Here is a 20,236-nt window from a genome sequence, read left to right on the forward strand (position 1 = left end):
TAAAGAATCCCTGGAGAACTCTTCAGATTGCTTAAGACCAACACAAGCCTTCAGCAATACACATTCTTTAGGTCCTTATTGAAGTGTATCTTATGGGCATCCTTTTTACCCATATGAATTTCACAGTCTGAGCTGGGATCGACAGATGAAGGAGTGGGAGAAAGGGAAGTTTTATCCCATTTTCACCCCCACTTCTGCTCAGTTCATTCATTTCATTATGTGCTCCTGGCTGCACAGTGTATCCTCCTCTCCTGGGTCAGGCTGCATCCACCCTGCTTTAACCTCTTTCTGTCCCTGTGAGTTGTTCAGCTCATGTCCAAAATAGTGCTGGGCTGCTGCAGAAATGACCATAGCTTCTCTGGGGCACAGCCAGCGTGGCCTCAGCCAAACTATCTATTTACATCTCAAAAGCCCTCTGACATCCCAATCAGTAGTAAAATGAAATAAACATTGATTTCTTACAAGATATATGAATCTTTCTACCGTGAGGGAGAGGAAGGAAAATAGAGGCTTTAGAGACAATCAGAGTAATAACTTTTGAATCCCAGTTTGGAAATAGCAACACACACAAAAATAGACGTATTTTTCACATATAAAAATCTAAAATGTATTTTTCTACATTTTTATAATTTGAAAGCATATAATATAAAGCATATAATTCTCAAAGCATGACGAACACAAACATCTTTTTGTTTGCAGAGTGTGTCCTGCCTAATAAACCATGACACAAAGCATTTTGGCTCTTATAAATAGCTACTAAAATGAAGGCTGTCTAACAGAGCACAGATCGAGATGGTTATTAATGTTAACACTCAGCACCTAGATAGTCTGTCAGTCTCTGCTCAGTAACAACTGAGAAGTTCCTTGCACTTGTCTTAGAAATGTCTCTCCATAACATCCATACTTGGAAAAGAAATACGAAAAGACGCTGAAATAAATTATTTTTTCCCTCTCCAAGCAGAACTCAACAAAACTGGGTATTATCTAAAATCGTACAAAGAAAAAAAAAATGCTTCCACTGCAATCAGTTCCTGAGGTATTTAAAATTCTCTTACTTGCCTTAGTTAAAAAACAGTATCACTGCTACCTCAAATTTGCTATGAAGAGAATGACAGATCTGTCCTGAGCTTCAAATATCAGGCACTTGTTCATTGTTCTTTCCTAATGAAAGACCAAATTTTCACTCCTGTTTGGAAATCAAATGACAAAATCGTTTGACTACAGCTGTGTACAACAAAGGCACTAATTAGAAACTTCCCTGGCAAATGACACAGCCAAGACTCACTCTGTTCAAGATGTTTACCCCTGTTTGGGTAAATGAGAAATACAGAAGACAAGGATAATCAGCTATTTTTGTGTATCCTAAACATTTTTAGTCCAAATAACTTGTACCTGGTTCTATTATTCTAATTTCCACGTAAAATTATAACTTCAAATCTTTTAGAAAATCCCAGCAGCATCTTTTACTCCCCACCTTCTCCTAAGCTGTAAACCTTGTCTGCTGTACATGTTATCCATGTCAGAAAACAAATCCCTCTGGTTTTAATTTATCCAATCACATCATCTTTGGTTTTGTACCCATCAGATTTCACACTCAAGCTGAGAATTTTCATTAAGGTCTGCAAAAGGACAGATTTTGGGACACAGCTAATCACGATTCCTTTATTCTACCCGTGTATTACAAACCACTCCAGCAAATGCAAACTTTCCAAAGCTTTTTACCATTTGAACATTTTGATTTAGAACGAATCCTCAGCTTGTCAGTTGTGTTGGTTTGTGCTTTTACACATAAACGGTATCTCTTTCTTCTCATGGTAGGGATCCCACTTCACACATCGGCTAATTAACTACAATTTACACTGGAGTAGGAATGATTGCTCGCTGTAATGCTGCTGTTTCTTAGCAACCATGAAAGATATGGTAAGGGATGTGAGACAGAGACCCAAATAACATCATTTCCAGATTGAGAACTTCCACCTAGACTAACCTACAAGTGGGACAGTAAATTAATTTCAAATTTCTATTTGCCTACTTCAGTGCTACGTCCCTTGCAGGCTCTTAACAGTGTGATTTTTACAGTCCATGATGGCACTCAAGCATTCAACTTCCCCAGAGCTGATGATACCTGCTAGGTACTCCAAAAAACTTTTAAGATTTAATTAGAAAAATATTTTCCTGCATTCTTCCCACGTAATGACTTATGTCTAGCAGTAATTCCTCACTTGATGGGAGTTCTACCAAAGTAAAGCAGCAAGGTTAGGCCTTGCTTCAATGTTACACAGTAAGCAAAAATCTATTTTATTAGTAGCAAATTGGTAATTATGTTTTTTCCTCATAATCCTAATAAGGTATTTTGAGCATTTCAATTGCCTTACTCTGATCTGAAGATAATTATTTTATATATTAACCAAATTTACATTGCAAGTAAAACAATTCTGTCAAAGCTTTTCAAAAATACTGACAGAATTAAAAATGTCTGACCACTAAAAGTCCAATTAAAAATCAAATTCCTTTAATAAGCGATGAATCTTTTTATGACTTGCTATGTAGTTCTACTCTGTGATTGCTACTTGCATTTGATGATGTCAATAGTGCAGATTTAATTTTTATTCTCGCAGAAATGGAAGATTGGTTTCTGTGATCCTATTTATATTCTGCTTTTGAACAGAGGAATGACTGAAGCAGGAAACCAAAAAGCAGACTTTGAAGTACCACAGTGAGGACAAAAATTGATGGCTCAAAATAAGATGAGCCATGCAGGCACATTTTGGGTTATACATCCGAGGCACGCAGAACGCGCAGTCACGGCACACACGGGTGCTAACAGCGCTCCTGGCAGCTGGGAAAGCTCCAGCTGGAAGGGATGGGCTCTCATGGGTCACCTGAGGGTCACAACCCCTCCCAGGACGCAAAACTTCAATGTCTGCACCTCACCTGGCACAGAGGGCAGAACAGGGCTGCCAGGAGGCGACGTGGGCATCTGGCAGCCTTTCTGCAGCGGCACCTTGCCAGCAGAGAGCCCTGGCCAAGCCCGTTGGTGCTGTGCCCCCATGGCACCAGGTGCTCCCCATCAGCAGAGCCAGGGCTGCACTGACCAGCTGCACCTGGCCTTGAATGGGAGAGGCAGGGGAGGGAGCTATTCCTGCAGGGAAGGCAGGAGGGGAAGGTGGGTGTAGGAGGCTGGAACGTGGGGCACGCAGCTTGTGAGGTGAGTGTGCAGCTCCTGGCTGCTGCTGGCTCTTGGTCTTCCTGCTTGGGGTGGCTTGTTGTGAGAAGTTGTTCTGCTGGTACTGCAATGTGCTCAGTTGTTGTCTGGGGCTTTGCTGCTGTGAGACATCGTGTGCTGGGCTGGAAGGAGCCCTGGTCCCACCTGGGGACTGTTCTGTACGCAGTACTTGGGGTCTGCAGGCAAAACCTCTGTGAGAGATGGTGGCTCTGTCACAGTGCCACCAGCTCTGCAGAGGGCAGGGGGTTTGGGGACCTTTTTGTTGCTCTGGCAGCAGGTACAGATGCACCCCGGGGTTGTCTGCATGGTTGCTGTAGTTGTGTTTCATTATCTCATGGAACTGAGAATGGATCCAGCCATTTGTATAAGTTTTTCATTGTTTTTGCTGGAAGAACCTAAACCTAAAAATCTGACATTATAATTCTTAATCATGCATCTATAATGGTGTCTGGCAGGGCATTTGGCAAAGTCCTGCATGAACCAAGGAGTCAACTCCACTTGCACTATGTGTGCTAACACCTCCACTAGCCTGTCTGACTTTGGGTTTAGAGGACAGCTCTTCACTCTGTGACCTTAGAAGTAAGGTTAGTTTGGCAACGTTTGGATTTTTGCTTGTTTAGGTTGTGTGGTTTTCTTTTCTGTTGTGTTTGGTTTTGGCTTTTTTTTTTTTTTTTTTGTTGGTTGGTTTGTTGATTTTTTTAATGCAGGGATATTCATTAGTAGTCTGAAAGAATAAGAGGAAACTATTGGATTAATCAGTATAAATAAGTACACTCTCCATGCTCAAGAGGGGTTCACAGAAAGGGTATTTTCTTGTAGTGCAAGTTCATGTGGTCCTTGGGAATACTGTTCTATTATAACTTTAGCTGCTTTCTGTTGAGGTATTTTATTTTCATCTAAAAGAACAATGAATGTGTAGGTCCTTTAATATTCAAATGAGTATCATCAAAGCTTGATAAGTTTATTTCTGGTAGCAGCGTAGCTGAACATGATGCTGATCACTTTGTTATGGTAGTCTTGTTCATGCATTGCACTTCAGTAACTTTGCTCTGATGGGCTTTCCTTGCATAGCTCAGAGTGACTTTGTAGCTCCTTCCTTGAGAGGAAAAATGACTTGCTCCCTTGTTTTCCCCTCTAGGCAATGAAACTTTAGAAAACTTTTTTTCCCCCCCTCTTTCAGTCTGTTTACATTTTTCCAGGGGAAAGTTAGAGCTCTACGAAAAAAGGACTAAGGCTAACTATAACTCATAGGTTCTAACATTCCTTTTTATTTCTGGTTAAAACTCAGATTCCTAAGGCAGATGGTCTGTTTAGTCTATCTTAAGTCGCCTTAGGAACAGTTCTACTTTAGTAAGACTTTTTTTCCTGCTATATATGGCTTTGTTATAACAAGATTAAAATAAAACCCCCCAGATGTTTGATGTATAAAATTACATTGTCCAGCTTGACAGAAAGCATGTCTGCTCCTCAGCACTTGGTATTAATTTGTCTCCTGGCCTCACTGCACTGCTGAGGTGTAAATCAATGTAGAATCTGTCTGTAGGCTGGCAGTAGATGGTATATTTTTAATTAAAATCCACCTTCCTTTTTTTCCAGGTGTAATTTATACCCACAAAGTGCTTCTAGTAGGCATTAGTCAAGTTGCATCTACATCTACAGGAGGTGTATTTTAGCATTAATTAGGAGGGGGAAGTTTGCCATTAGGTGTCAATAGTGGCTATAGGGTGTGGCAGTATAAATATTATTGACAGACTGCCAGGTGTAATCTGTTGATGATTTGGACTGGCTCTTTTTCTGCTTTCAAAGCCAGCTGGCACAGAAGGTGGCTGCACCTGGCTCCTGGAGGAACAGTGGCTTCCAGACAGGTGAGGCCCATCCCGAGTCTCCAGGGCAGTGCCTGCTGTAGCAATTAAGGATCAGCAGTACCCGAGGCAGTGCTGGGAGGAATCAGTCTCTGGGGAATGAGAATGGATTGTGAAAGTGATCTGACAGCATGGGATACACACAAGTGGTGCACCTGATCTCACGGCACACTGCAACCTATGGGTATTGGGCTTGCTGCAGATTGGAGGATAAGAATATTCAAGTGTGGCTTTTAAAGGTTTTTTTCAGCTGTCTTTATGAGTCTCTGCAACTGAACTGTCTGCATTTACACTTTGGAAAGCAATGTTTTTGTTAAAGGCCACCTGCAACTTGGTGATTAGGTAGCTGCTCAGTGAACGAGGTGCAGCTGCAAAGGGCTGTTGGCTGATGTAAGGCTGGGGCAATCTACCCAGGTATTAGCTGAAGGAATGACAGCCTCCAGAGAGATTGGAGGCTTTATCTAAAAGCTTATCAGTGTTAAAATGAGATGGAATTAAGGACTGAGTTTTAGCAAAGATTATTCTGTCTGTTCACATGGAAAATGAGTCAGGTTTGGCATAATAAATGGTTGTTTACATCGCCCAGCTAAGCTATGAATTGCTGTGCATTGCTTCAGTGCCATAGAAACCTGGGGTTGAAGGAAAAAAACTTCTTATCAATCACCTAATCCATTTCTTTCTCTGAGATAAGACTAGCAGGCTAGAAGAGATATCTGATCTGTTCCTAAAGACCAACATTCCTGCTCAGTGCTTGCAATTCTGCCAGAAAGATTTTCCTAATGCCAGGCTAAACCTCCCTGGCTGCAAATATGCTGAGTGCCTCTTGTGGTGTGTCCAGCAGCCATCGACCCCGGTGTGCATGAACAGGGTTCAGCATTCTTCCAGTATGTGTGTATTGTCGTGCCATGATTTCATTTCTAGATTAAATAAACTGATCTTGAGAAGGGAGAGAATGAAAATAACATTATCCACTACAGCTGTTTACTAGGAACTCTTCAACCTGTGTTTCTACAGGCAAGGTGACTGTCAGAGCTCTATTAATGAAAAGCTATGCTTTGGCTGGACCTGATTTTGGAGTTTGTTGTATTTCAGGCCAGGTTTCACCTGGCTTTGTAGAATTTGAGGGTTAGTGCCTGGTTACCAGACCTTGTCACCTTTGAACAGAATTCATTATTTCTTCCACTAAGGCATTGCCTGAGATGAAGCAGCATAGGGCAGATGGTTCTAAAGCACAAATTCACACCCTAGGAAGCCAGCTTCCTGCAGGGAAGTCTTAACAGACAGGACTGGAAAATGTCCATATTCCTTGGCCCGCACACAAGCGAGCTTGGCAGCAAGCAACCTCTTGAGAAGATTATTGTGTAGGTGGGTTATGTATGGGAAGTCCACACAAACTCTTTTATGTGCAAGAACTGAAACTTGGGCTATAAAGAAAGTAGTGGCCCTGCATGCTGTGGGAACACTTTCCCCTCTGGCTTACAGCAGGGTTCTGAGGGATGATGTGGTGTCACACCAAGGTGTGTGTATGAAGGTCACAGAGGAAAGCCCATGTCCTATCACTTGGCCAGGATCTTTTTTTTTTTTTTTTTTTGTGCTTGGTCCCACCCTGCAAAGACTCGTATCAAAGAATATACCAGTGGTCATCAGCAGGTTAATTCTGCCAAACTCTTTCTGGTAAATTCTCTTTGGGTGAATGGCTTTCTTCATTTCAGTAAGAATATACTGAAGGGCAAAGCAGAACAAGTCAACACACGGTAACTTCAAATTGTGGGGTCTGTTTTGGTTCCAAACGTATTTTCACTGCCAGAAAGCTAAACAGTTGGAATCAGAAGCAAATGGAAAAATGAAGGACAAAAACTTAAGTGTGTCCTCTTTAACTCAATTGCTAAAAATGTGAATTTTCCACTTTTGCTGGTAACATCCCTTTGTCTGATGATATGCAGTAGCACTGCTGATTGAAAAAAATAATTACAGTCATCTGTTTAATGTGACAAAAAGTCAAGTCTGGTTAAGGTAAAGTAGTGAACAAACTTCATTCTTTTTCATAAAAAACTTCTGAAAGACCTTATTGAATGCATATGCATCTTTCACATTTAAGATGATGTGTGAACTGCAGAAGAGCAGATTTTTTCTCTGGTAGGGAAGTCCTCTCATAATATACCTATAAAAGTACCATCAGTGACCATGCTCTGCATCAATATTAGTATTTACATAAAACATCTCAGGGCTCTTACTGCACAAATGTAATGAAACATTCCTGACCTAAAAATAGTAAAGGTAAAAACAGACAAAGAAGGCCAGGAATGGGAGGAGAAATAGATACAACTGAAAAACTTGCTTAAGGCTGTCATTAAGATCCTGCTGTCAGCCCAGTCCTTTATCCATCAGGTTTTGAAAAGTTATCATATGGGAGGTTGCACAAAGAAATTAGCCCAGTATCTTTACAATGTCCTTACATTTCCAGTTTTATTTGCTTTGAAGTTCAGGAAGGTGTTACTTAACAGAAATCTGGAGTGGCAAAGTGTATTTTGAATGATTTACAGATACCTTTTACAATGTACTGAATTGGTGGAAACACTGTCAATATGGAGCTCCAGGTTTAATATAAATACAGTGTTATTGGTGCACAAACCTAACTGGGAGGTCACACAAAGAAAGGATTCCTGCCACTGTTGCTTTTGGGGTTTTTTCTGTTGTTTTGGGGGTTTTTTTGTGTACATGCCGGGGGTTTTTTTAAATGATGGAAAAACTTATTTGGGTATTTTCTTTCCATCTTTTTCCAAGTGAGCATGGGAAAACATGGCGAAGCTCCTTAAATACTGCTTTCTCTGTCACTCTGCACGTCTGTCCCTGAGTACTCTGTCAGAACAGCTCTGAATTACATAAACCCCAGATCAGCATTCCATCTGTTGAAATCTGACACATCCGTGCACATCCCAGTCTCCTTCCTAAACCCTTTCAGTGCAGCCATCTAGCATTTCCTCTGTGATGTCTGGTCTACCTCAATAACTGTGCTCCTGCAGAATCAGTCCCCCTGCTTCCAATGGCTCAGCACTATCCCCAGATTAATTTTTATTTGCTACAGACAAGCTTCTGGTTTGCCCTTGCCATTGTGGAAGCTGTGTGTCTTTGAGCCCGAGTGGTAGTAACTTTAAATAACAATTTTGTGTGTATGCATTAGTATGAAATCTTTTTTGGTATATCTGCTAAAAAAAGAGAGGGAAGGAAAAAACCAAGTAAGAGCATCTAGTCCAACTTCTACCACAACCCAGGTCTGCTACCCTCGAGGTCTGAGAAGAAGTTGCAGAAGGTCAAGATGCAGGTTTCTCCCCCTTAGCAGCAGCACTGTGTGCAGGTCCCCTGAGGGATGCAGTTTCCTGGCCATGGTGCTCCCTGGGACAACTCTGGAGCACAGACACTGCTTTATCCCCAAGAGGTCTGCAATGCCCTGCAGCATTCCTTCTGCCCCAGAGCTGTTATTCCACACCATACATCTCAAGAGTTGTGGAGTCCACATTTTCCCTGGCTTATTCAGGTTGTGACATTTGTCAAAAAAAAATTTAAAACTCAGTGCTACCTACTGATGTGTGTGCGCCTCCCGTTCATGGTAACAGGGAATGATGATCAGTAGAGTGCAAAATATGAGCCAACAGGATAAATGACTTCCACTCTGCACAACACTGCTCTCTGTACTTGCTGTTTCTGATGTTCTGTATATTCTTGTGAAGGAAATTGCTTTTTTATTGTCTTTCTGCCTCCCTGGGGATGGTGTTAACAAACCTACCGAAGTCTGTGACTTGAAAGTCTTTAGCTTTTCTTCTATATATAGCATTTCCTTACTTAGGGAAAATCATTTTTGTCCACTTTACACATGTATAAAAAAAGCTTAGTTGTATTCAATCATATGCTGTTTGTATAAAAAATGTTTTCAACTCAAAAAAATGCTAGACCAAGGCAAGCTTCAGACCAAATAAATTCAAGTAGATCTGTAAAACTTCTTCAGCAACAAAATTACTGTGAGCTTTATGATCTCATATGTATTTTTGTACTTTATCATGGTAAAGAAACCACATTGCTTTAAAAGCAAGCTAAGTACTTATTTAAAGCTTTGTTTCCAATCTCTTTAATAGCATATGAGCAGAGTTTGTATTTTAGTCAATGATGAAGTGACTAAGCACAGGCCTTAACTGTCCCTAAAATGATCCCTATTAAGAAGTGTAACTACTGCTTTAATGCCTGTAAAAGAGAGAAGTGAGGTATTCCAGAACTGGTTGTTTAGCATAATGGCACGTGTGCTATCTGAATTCCACCAGAAAAGGCTATGAGGAAAAAGGATTTATGAATATAGAAAAGCTTCTTCAGTGACAAGTATATAATTATTTTTTAAACAACCTCTTGCAGTCTGCATGGGTTATTTGGTGTGTCTAGTCATGCTTTATTTCCATGCTCAGAGGTATTTCACGTGCACCCTTCTGCTTGTCATTGACTGCAGTAACTTCAAGGAAATTAAATTCTGTTAGATGAAAATACGGAAAACACTGAATAATCTCTCCCCCACCATCACCCTGAATTCTCTTCCTACATGTCACTTGGCTCTTTTTTAATACCACCTGGCTGTTGCTGAGGCACGGCTTCCCCTGCGAAGCTCTGGAAGGTAAATACACAGAGCTCTGAGCAGTGCAGGAGCAGCTGCTGCTCATCCTCCCCACACGGACAGGCAGGTGCAGGCACAGCTCTTGGGAACCTGAAAGCTGCACAGATATTCTGGCTGCAAAATCACGGGGGTGAGATTGTCCTGCTGCACTGTACCTGCAACTGGGGAAGGGCAGAGCTGTGCTCTCCCTGCCTGCTGGGCAGGGCTGTCCCCCCTCCTGTCCTGGCTGGTCACACACGAGGTGCTGCTGAGCAAGGACACCTCAGGTGGGTCTGACAGAGTCTGTGATCCGCACAGATGTGCTGGGGTGGAAAATGGGGGCCGTTTCTGGGAACTCTGTTTCTCTTCCCCAGTGATGGAAGATGAAACCTGAGTGTCAGGGTGGCTGCTGACCCTCCAAAGGGCAGACCTGGCCCAATTTTAGTTTGATTCAGCTCAGGCAGGTCAGTAGCAGAGTGGAAAGGTGGATGTAGATGCTTCTGGTGAGTCTGTACATACTTGGCAATTCCTGTGCTTCAGACCTTTCCCCAAAGCCTCCTTTTGTGCATTTCTGTGCTCTCATCTTCGCCTCATTGGCACAAGAAAACTGAGAGACATTCTTGTCCCAGGTGAACAAGAGTTTAGTTTACAGAAGCATCTTTTGCCTTCATTGCCTTTTCACAGCTGTTTAAAGCTTCTGATTGCTTTCTGGAGGCAACCTCTGTGAATTCTCTTCAAATATATTTTAATGAAAGTACGTTGTCACTTTTTAAGAAATATATATTTGTAACCTTGGGTGAGGGAGATCTGCGTGCTGTGATTCAACACAACACTGCAAAATGGCAAGGCTCTGGTTTCCTTTATTCCTTGTAATTAAGCTTTGTCACTAGGAAACAGTGTCCTCCTCTGACCCCGTTTGATCGGTGACAGTCACAGACTGCTGTGTCTGGTGGCAGATGCAATTCTCCCCTCGATCTGCTATTCAAGCCCAACGATTTGAACTTATAGGGGTGAGGATATACTGTTTCTTCAAGGAGTTGTTTGTTCAGGAATGCATTCTGGAAATAGCTGGGAAGCTCTTGTTATCTGTGAAGATGCTGTTGTGTTCTCACCTTCTGGCAAATATTGCATCTACCTGTTTCAGTATTTCAAAACTAAATTAACTTTCCTGATCCCACTTGCAAGCCCACTGCATTTTTTGCTTGCCAGAGGAGGCAGGTTATTTCCTGCTTCTAGAACCTTTAATTACAAAGACAAGTTGCTATCTTACTTCCATCAATTTCCCCTTTCTTGAAATATAACCTGACAGTATTTACTCCCTTTTGTAGTGGTAGAAATCATAAACCCAAGAGCATTTGAGAAGAAATGAGTTAAGGAAGAAGAATCAGATCAATACTGGAAGAACTGAGGCTTGAGGAGAACAGCATATTGGCTGGGACACAGAGAAATGAGAGATCAGTTAAATGCCAGAAAGATGTGGCTATCTGGAGAAGGAACACAAATTGTTAGTGTAAGATATGAGGACAGAAATGGAAACAGAGGATTTAAAAGTATTCTAGAGGTCAGAAGATGGAGAATATAGCCAAAATCTTGGCACCTGCCTTCCTGCAAGGGCCTCAGCCTCTTTGGTGGCAGGGCCAGTCAAAGCAAGGGTGCCAGGAGACTTCAGACCTTCTGTGCCCTCTGCACGTGCCTTGTCTCAAAGCAGGAGGAGTTTCTGCATATGCTCCCAGGGCACAGTGACACTGCTCCTGATGGAGTGGAAACATCCATTTATTCCAGCCCAAGTATGTGGCAACCTCACCCTGAAAGTGGCTACTTTCTGCCTCTTCCTAACTAGGCTTTCAAACACCTAGCACGGAGTAAAACCAACGAGTTCAAGGGATGGTTGTGCAGAAGTGAACGATACCAACTAGTTAAGAGCCCTAGCTCACAGTTTGGCTTCAAAACTGGAGGAGATCTCCTGGTCTGGAGGATAAACAGATGCCAGCTGATTAACAGCTAAGTATTGGGACTGCTCTAAGCCCTCCGGCATCCGATTTAATCCAAACGATGAAGGTAAATCATGGAACTGTGGAAAACACTGGTATTCATCTGTCCTTAAGACAATTTGTTCTTGGCTTTCCATCAGTTCTGTGTGATTTCTGTAAGGGGAAGTGTTCTGCAGAGAAATGCCAGTGGTGACTGTTCTGGATGAGTGTACAGGTCCGGGGGTTTTCGGTGGTTGTTTTCTTTTCTTGTTGTCGCTTTTGCGTTCGGTTGTGGGTTTGTTCTGTTTTGGGGGAGAGGAGTGGACAGGACTGCAGGCAAGAGTAAACTCCTGGCTATATCTGCCCCAAGGATGCAAAGTGTTACATCCTTCCTTCTTATGCAGGATAATCTGATACTGGCCTTTAAGAACTGGTATAGAAATAGACTCTTAAAAACAACTGCAGGTAAGAGAGAAGCCAGAGAAACCTCAGCTGAGGCCAGGCTAGATTTACACAACAGAAGCTAGTTTCTGACACCAGTGAGGTTTAATCACTGAACAGAAACTTCCTCTCTTAGTTACACAGACCCTGGGATATTTAAAGGGCACCAGTTAGTCCCAGTGGGTAAGAAGGGGACACACAGGCACTGTACAAAGTTTGTGCAAGCGGTCTTTACACGTACTTAGGTTTGAACTTTTTATCCCATTCTTAAACCTGTAATTCCAGTCAATATTCTTCCTCACCAGTTCTTTATCACTTTCTAATGAATCCAGTAGCTGTGCATCATAATGACTGTACTGATTACTTTTGTATCTACTAGTAAACACTTCTCCTAAGAGTGGAGATGATTAATAATGTATAAAAATAGTGAGGCACCAACTATAACTTGCTTTGAAGTGAGCATGAAGGTCACTCTTGATACCTTCAGCCCACTTCCTTCTCACTTCTGGGAGTTAGAGGGAAGCGATGCACAAAAACACAAAGCTAAAATTAAATGCAAGTAAACAAAAGCTACAGACGTTCACCTGGCCTAACACAATATGGCACAGAGCTTTTGGTGGAAAAATCATCTGAAAGATGGTTATCTTGATTTAAAAAAATAAAAATACCCCCGACTTTGAAAACTTGTATTTGTTTGATCTGCATCTGTCAGTGATTTGACCATGTGAACTATATGCTCTAACAGTAAATGGAAAACTATTTGGAAAGAAAACACTAACACAGTAGCAGTGTTAATACATTTCTCCAACGAGAAAGAAAGACATAATTTAGTTTTTCCTGCAACACAAACTGCTTGGATAAACAAAGTTAATGCCAGAAATGAGATGGTGATAAGTGAAGTATTCTGCTAATTTTTACTACTGGTGTTTCAGAAGATTGCCTTTCATATTAAACTAGCACTAGTAAGAAGACCTAGGAGAATGTCTCCATGGTGAAGGGTTTGTTTCATATCACACAGGGCATAATCTTCCTGCTCTATTTTGTGTTGTTCTATCAACAGACGTCAGCCAAAATCTACACCCATTCAGAGGGACTGGTCAGTCTGTTCCTCTGCAGGAAGGCTGAACAGAGCCAACTGCTAAAACCTGACATAAACCAGCATCTGTACCAAGGAGGGATTAGTGACCACTGGAAAAGAAATCAAGTGACTCTTGCTCTTTCTCAGCCTTTTTTGTTAAAGATGTTTGCCTTAAAGAGCAGAAAAACTCACTGGCTACCAGCCAGGGTCTGAGCTCAGCTTGGCTCCTCAAGATGATGTCTGAGGCTTGGGTATAAAATTGTAGTTATTGCAGCAAGTTAGTCTCAGCCTCCCAGAAGTCTTCTCCAGCTGCACTTGTCGGCCTATGAAATGACCTCCCACTATGTAACAGGCAGAGAGATTTCTGCAGGCAAACAGCAAATAACACACTTCTAATTGGGCAAGGCTCCAAAGCCAGGTCTCAGCCCAGGGAAGCTGCCCTGAGCAGGGTCCCCAAGCAGTCCAACAGCCTGCACAGCCTTGAGCAGGGCACCAGAAGCCACAGTGACAGTGAAGAACCTCTGCACCCTGCTCTGCCCACAGGGTCTGCCTGCAGATAAACCAGGACAGAACCTGTTGTCTGTGCATTGTGCTGCCATCTGGATACAGCCTGAATTCTTTCCCACACTCCAAATGTTGTTTAATTCATACTGGCCACTGCCATCCCCTGTCTCATGCCAGGACATTCAGTGGGAGGCTATCTGGCATGGGCTGAAGCAGTGCCAGGAAGGGTATTAATAGATAAACAGTTCAGAGGATTGTGTACCACTGCTTGGGCTGGCAGCCAGCTCCTGCTTAGTTTACCAGATAAAACAGCGAGGTCTCTTCCAAAGTTACAGGGTTCTCCTGCCTTCCTGGGAGGGCCTGTCACCCTCAGGCTGATGCTGTGGGTAGAATGCAAGTACCAAAGGCTTCTCAGACATGCCAGGTCTTCAGGAAAACTTTCTCATCTGTCTGGCTTACTGTTTGTCCTTTTGGCCTGGGATTTACAGCTTGATTGCTCTGTTACCAGCAAAATAAGGTGACTTATTCTTCCCACCACGACGTTTTAGTCTTTGCTGCAGAGGAGATGAAAGGCTAAAAGATTTATTTCTTCAAAGGGGAAGTGTGATTTTTTTTTTTGTTGGGTTGGTTTTTTTTTTTGGTTTTTTTTTGAGGCAGTGCACCCATTGCCTTGTACAGGTCATTCACAAAATATCACATTAAATAGAACTCAGTCCCATCCCAGACCCTTAGCAAGGCAGACAGGAATGGCCAATAATTGCTGTGGGGCAGAAATTACTTCATATTCCTACTTATGAACTTAATCTACCATCATAAATTCCTTGTCCATATCCACATATTAGGAAAAGCAGAGGCTCTTTGCACACTGACTGCTGGCAGTGTCAAAATTTCAGGCTGGGGAGCAGCTTGGTCATGATCTTGCACAAGCAGGTGAGCTTGGGCTTCCATCCAGTGCTTCAAGAAGTTCGTATTTCCACTTGATTTTAAGAACAGAAGCCTGAGCAAGTGGACTTGTTCAACTAAGTTATTTATTATTTGTCCAAGGGGTCTAGTCAACTTGATGGAAGTGGGATTATTTATGGTCTTTACTATGATCACAGTGTGGTTAGAAATTTTCCCTTTCAAAGTTTTTACTTTTTTTTTTTCCTTTCCTTCCTTCCTGCTGGACAAGACTCCCTAAGTGACAGCTGCTGTGCTAATGAAGGGTCTGTATGTAAACCAGCAGCCCAGGTGTTTCCTGGAGGGAACACTAAAGATTAAAGAAAAAATTCACCCAACCAGGCTCTTGGCTCACATCCTTGCTGCTGCTGCCTGCTCATCCCAAAGCATCTCTTGGCAGAGACCTGGACGTGTGCTTGCCTCAGTCTGCAGTGTGATCCAGAAAGCCCTGGAATAGCTTGGTGCACGGGGTCCCATGGCATGTTAGTTCATGTCTGTTGTCTATCCATCTTTTTTTCAGTTAGCTTTGTTTTTCCTTTGGTTTCCGGCAAAAAGGGGAAGGGAGAGCCCTTTGTCAGACAGTTGCTAGAAAGAACTTCATAAAAATGTTTTGCTTCTTAAGGTTTTTTTTCTAGTTTTCATACCTAGAATGTTATCTATCACTTCTTCTGGCCTGTCTGAAGTCTAATAAATATTATTGTATATCTGATTTGGAACTTTCTATGTAGAATCAAAATAAGGCTTTGATAAACCAAACCCCTCCTTGTTCACACAAGTATTCCTTAGGGCAAAGTATACCTTTTATTGTGATAAATATTTTTCAAATGGCTGGTGTGATACTGCAAAAGTTTAAACAATGCCTGCTTACACTATATATCACATAAGCACATTACTGATGCCTCAAATAATAATTGTTAAATATCTTCATTACACTTTCAAATTCATTTTGTATTTACAAGAATATACTAGCTCTTGAATGGTATTTAACTCTGTAAAACAGTGATTAAAATATGTAACAGGCTTCAAAGATTAACATCACAAAACTACAGGCAGTTCACAGAGCATGATAAATAATCTGCAGAAAAAACTACTTGCTAAGCATTGCAAATCAAATAATATTACAGCTCTAGAAAAATTATTCATGTCTGCAGAGGTTGATTTACACCAGTAAATAATGTTTTTTACTGAGTATATATTGATTGTCTGGGGTAGAGCTCAGATAGTTTTAAATGCATTAACATTTTTGAGCTAAGAGTTCCAGGGTCAGTCTTGGCTCTGTTGAAGATGTACTGAAGTCATGAGCAGGCTCCCACTGCACTTATGGATACAAGCCTGGTGATAAGGTTGTCTTCATTTTGTTATCCTTGCCACTATACAGAGTTGTAGGCTTCACACTGTCCAATTCTTTAAAAACCCCCCAGAAAACAAAACCCCTCTCACCAGAGTAGAGCTCTGCTTGGAGTACAAGCTGCTCTCTTTCCTAGGCCCAATGTCTTCTGACTTCTGTGGAAGGAAACCCAGAGAAGGGACCAGCAACAGTTTGTTGTCCACAGTATGTCAAACTTCATGAGGATAATCTGTATTGTTTCAAAGACCATACAGGCAGTTTAGCCTCTGGTTATCACATGTTTCTAGTGTAACATAATGGTTCCATTAAAACAAACATGAAAATCCATGTTGTGACTCAGTGGCTTGTACAAAGGCTTAAATCAGTATCACAAAAAAGCTGTATGGCCAAATTCCTGCCTGTTTCAGCCAGGGAACCTGGGACAAGGCACACCAAATGAAGGCCTGACACCTTTTTTCCCCTATCTGCAGAATTTCCAAACCCACTGCAAAATCATTTCTGTTGGTGATGACCCGAATTTTGTGAACTGTTACTCTGAAAGATGACATGGAGGATGATTCTTTCATGTGGCAGGATGACTATGAAAGAGCTGAGGAAAAGGAGACCATTACTCCATTGAAAAGGGCTTTTTGAAAACCCAACCTCTCAATAGGTGGACATTAAAAAATGAGAACAATGTTCTATTTTAAGATTACCTGTTCAGTTCTCAAAAGCTCTTCTGTAGGACAGGAAAAAGAATGTGACTAGTCACCTCTACAGTAAAACCAGAAATTTCACTAGCTAGTAAGCATGTAACTTTTCTTCTTTTGCACCCCAATATATAATTTTTTCAGAATCACAAGGACTTGTTTAATGTTCTTAATAGGAGTCTGTCTCATGAGTAACCTTTTTTGAAAACCAAAGCTTTTTGACCCTATAGGCAACTCAAGTGCAAAGCAGTAATAGATGGGTGTGGGAGATGTGTGGGAGCCAAGGCTGTAGAGCTGAATGTTCTTAGAGGTGTGGTGCTTTTTGCTGTTTGTTTGCTTTAAAGTACAGCTAACATCTTGCACTGCTCACACATAAGGAGCTTTTTGTTTGCACCAAAGGAATATGGAGATGCTATTGTGACAACAAGTTCGGAATAAATACAGAGAAAACCTTTCTGCCTCCTTTGAGACTCAAGTTTCAAGTGGGCTATTAAAGGAAATGAGGCTGCTGGGATCTTGGAGCAAGATTCCAGCTGGTTTTTGGAAGCCACGTGTGTATGGCAGATGGTGGGGGTGCACTAGGTGTGCTCCTGCACACCCATGAGAGTCCCAGGCATGGCAGGGGTGCTGCTCCACTGGGACAGAGCAAAAGGTTGGGGAGACTATTGCCCGAGTAGTGCAAACCCTGAAATGGGCTGTGCTTTAAACATCTGGCTTGCATCAGCATCGTGGAGCCCTGGAGGAAAAGCAAACTGCATCACACTGGGCTTGAACAATCGGACAGCCCAAGCAGTGGGCAGTGGCCACAGGGAGTTTGAACCGTGCCAGCTGAAGCCCTGAGAAGTGTGAGGGCTGGTAATGAGGCGAGCAAGCGAAACATTCGGGCTGCTGTCAATGTCAGTGCAAAATTCTAGCTGTTCTCAAATCAGTGGCCAACAAAATCAAACCATTTCCAGGACTTCATCCCAAATTCTCCAAGACACTGTGCCTGCCTTGTGAGCTGTGAGCATGGCCCTGGTCATTGGGATGTGTGGGCTGTGAACAAGGTGGTGACTGAATCCCACACTGCAGCCCCTCAGCTGCTGTGCCTGCAGCAGTGACTGACAGCCTGACTACTGAACACCCACGTACAGAGAGAGGCTGCACTGTACATATGGCAGAGTACAGAAAAAAAGACCAAAGGAAATCTAGCAAAAAAAAATCTATTTTTCAGATGAGGATGGGGGATACAAACAGCAAGTAATTCTTTAGTGCAGAAAAAAAAGATTGCAGCTGGTCAAGAAAAAATGTCCACATTTTCTCTCTATTCCAATTTTATTCTACTGCATAGGCATTTGCCATGTATGGCCAAAATACGAGATTTTTCTTCTCTTAAATAGTACAAAGAAGGAATAGAAAAGAGGAGGGGAGACTGATGAACATCAACTCTTGGCAGCTAGCAAGTGATGACATGAAAAGCACTTATGGCAATCGCTAAGCATGGTTATTTTTAATTTATTTAAAAGAAAATCCTATTCAGAACAGGAGTAAGTTGTTGGCAGGAGCTCTGTTATATTAATTTGTCTATAAATGTAATGTTTGTAACTTGCTCTTCATGCATGGCTTGGAAGATTTGTTTGGATGAAAAATTATAGCTGTTGGTGGTCTTTGCAAGTAAGCTCAGCCTAACAGAGCTCTGAGAATATAAGGAGCTCTGTGACCTGTTGCTGGTCTTCTTTAATTCTCTAGATCTTAAGTAAGAAAATACAAAGCAAGATATCAAGAGTAGACACTCCTAGCCTTTAAAACTGATTTAGATGTAAGGTTATGCTATAAAATGTTCTGCTGGGAGACTAGACAAGATAAAACACATTTATCTTATGACTTCCTACTGTTGTTTATCACTGCTGTATTAATAGGACAGGTGAACTATTCCACAAAACATATGTTGCTTTTCTGCCTTTGTAGTTAGAACATTGTTTGATGTTCAAATCTTTCTTTCTGGGGATGCAGGAGGCTGTGAGCTGGGATGAAGCACATGTCCAAACTGGACTGGTCACGGTGAAAAGATTTTTCTCAAAGATCTGATAACATAACATGGCAACTTTCTATTTGGATTTAGTACGATCACTAGGACTACTTCAGGCTTCATTCCAATTGCACTTACTTACATCTGATGCCAGTTAAATGGCTTCAGAGAAAGATGTCTATGACTTCCACCATGGGAAGCTGGAGGTCAAACAGGTCCCTTCTGCACCTGGTGTCAGTGACAGCCCAGCATCTGTCGTGTGCCAGCCGTGTGTGACACCCCTGCAGCCCTCTCCTCTGTGTCTGTGTGTGTGTGTGACACCCCTGCAGCCCTCTCCTCTGTGTGTGTGTGTGTGTGACACCCCTGCAGCCCTCTCCTCTGTGTCTGTGTGTGTGTGACACCCCTGCAGCCCAGCCCTGTCTGTGTGTGTGTGACACCACCGCTGACCCAAGGGTCGGACAGCCGGAGGTGTAGCCGGGAGGTGACAGCGCATCTCTGGCCCACGTGCTGTGCTGGTAGAGCGAACCTACCTCTGTGTGTTTCACACAAGTTTGTCGTCCCCGTTTTTACCATGTGTGCAGGAGGCTCTTTGACTACGGCACATCAACCATCATTTGTTTCGCATAAGACACAAGAACGTGAAGGTTTGGAAAGGGCAGGAGAGATTCTTTTTTTTTTTTTTTTTTTTTTCTTTTGCTTCTGTCTCATCTAAGAACTATGTGGGTTGCAGCAACCAGACAGCATGGTTCTTGGTGACAAGTTAAGACTTGAAAACAAAAGCCCAGCGTGCCCGCCCCGGAGGGAGGTCTGTCCTTCTGTACGTGCGCCAGGCGCGGTGGTCCTGGAGCGACAGCGGAATAGCCATGACCGAACCCCCGAAAACTTTGCAGCCTCTGGATATAAAGCATCAGCTTGCGCCAGCACCGCGATTGAAGCAGCTGTCACGTCCCAGCCCTTGAGGGCAGCTCTCCGCACCCCGGGCAGCGGCGGAGCGGGGCCGCACCCCCGGCCCGCGGGTTCCGTCCCCGAGAGCCGCCGGAGGAGCGGCCGGGCCGGTGCCCGCCGTGTGCGGGGCCGCGGGAGCGGGGCTGGCGCTGCCCTGGGCCTCGCAGCGCTGCCCGGAGCTGCCTCACAGCCACGGGGACCCGACCCCGCACCCGGCGCCCGCCCGCCCGCCGCGCAGCCCCCGCTGACCTGCGGGCGAGACCAGCTCGCCTTCGCTGAGCTCCGCGGAGTCCGAGTCCATGCTGCAGGCACCGGCGGGGCCGGGGGGCAGCTCGGGCCGCCGCTGGCAGGAGGAGTGCCCGGAGCGGCGGAGCGCAGCCCGCTGCCTTCTCCTGCGCTCGCAGCCGGGCGCTGGGTCCGCGCCACCACATGCGGCCACCTCGCCGAGTGCCATTGGCTGCGGGCGGAGCGGGGCCGGGCGGGCGCGCCGAGGGCGGAGGCAGCGGGGGCGCGGCGGGGAGCGGCTCCTGCCCCGCGCTCTTACGCGAGTTGCGCTGCCCGGCCCCCGCCGCCCCGCGCGGCTCGGGGCCGCT

At 43.5% G+C, this 20,236-nt stretch overlaps 1 protein-coding gene across 1 annotated transcript in view; it reads right to left on the minus strand.

The window, feature by feature from the left end:
- The window catches only part of TNFAIP8L3 (TNF alpha induced protein 8 like 3), a gene marked incomplete at both ends in the record, with an annotated part of 42,041 nt that extends 22,097 nt beyond the window's left edge, over positions 1-19,944 (minus strand). The window contains one exon of the mRNA XM_082290525.1: positions 19,893-19,944. Coding sequence (XP_082146651.1) covers positions 19,893-19,944 — 52 coding nt within the window. The remainder of the gene's footprint in view (positions 1-19,892) is intronic.
- Between the last annotated feature and the right edge of the window lie 292 nt (positions 19,945-20,236).

The sequence above is a fragment of the Coloeus monedula genome, assembly GCF_965178545.1.
Source record: "Coloeus monedula genome assembly, chromosome: 14".
Taxonomy (NCBI): domain Eukaryota; kingdom Metazoa; phylum Chordata; class Aves; order Passeriformes; family Corvidae; genus Coloeus; species Coloeus monedula.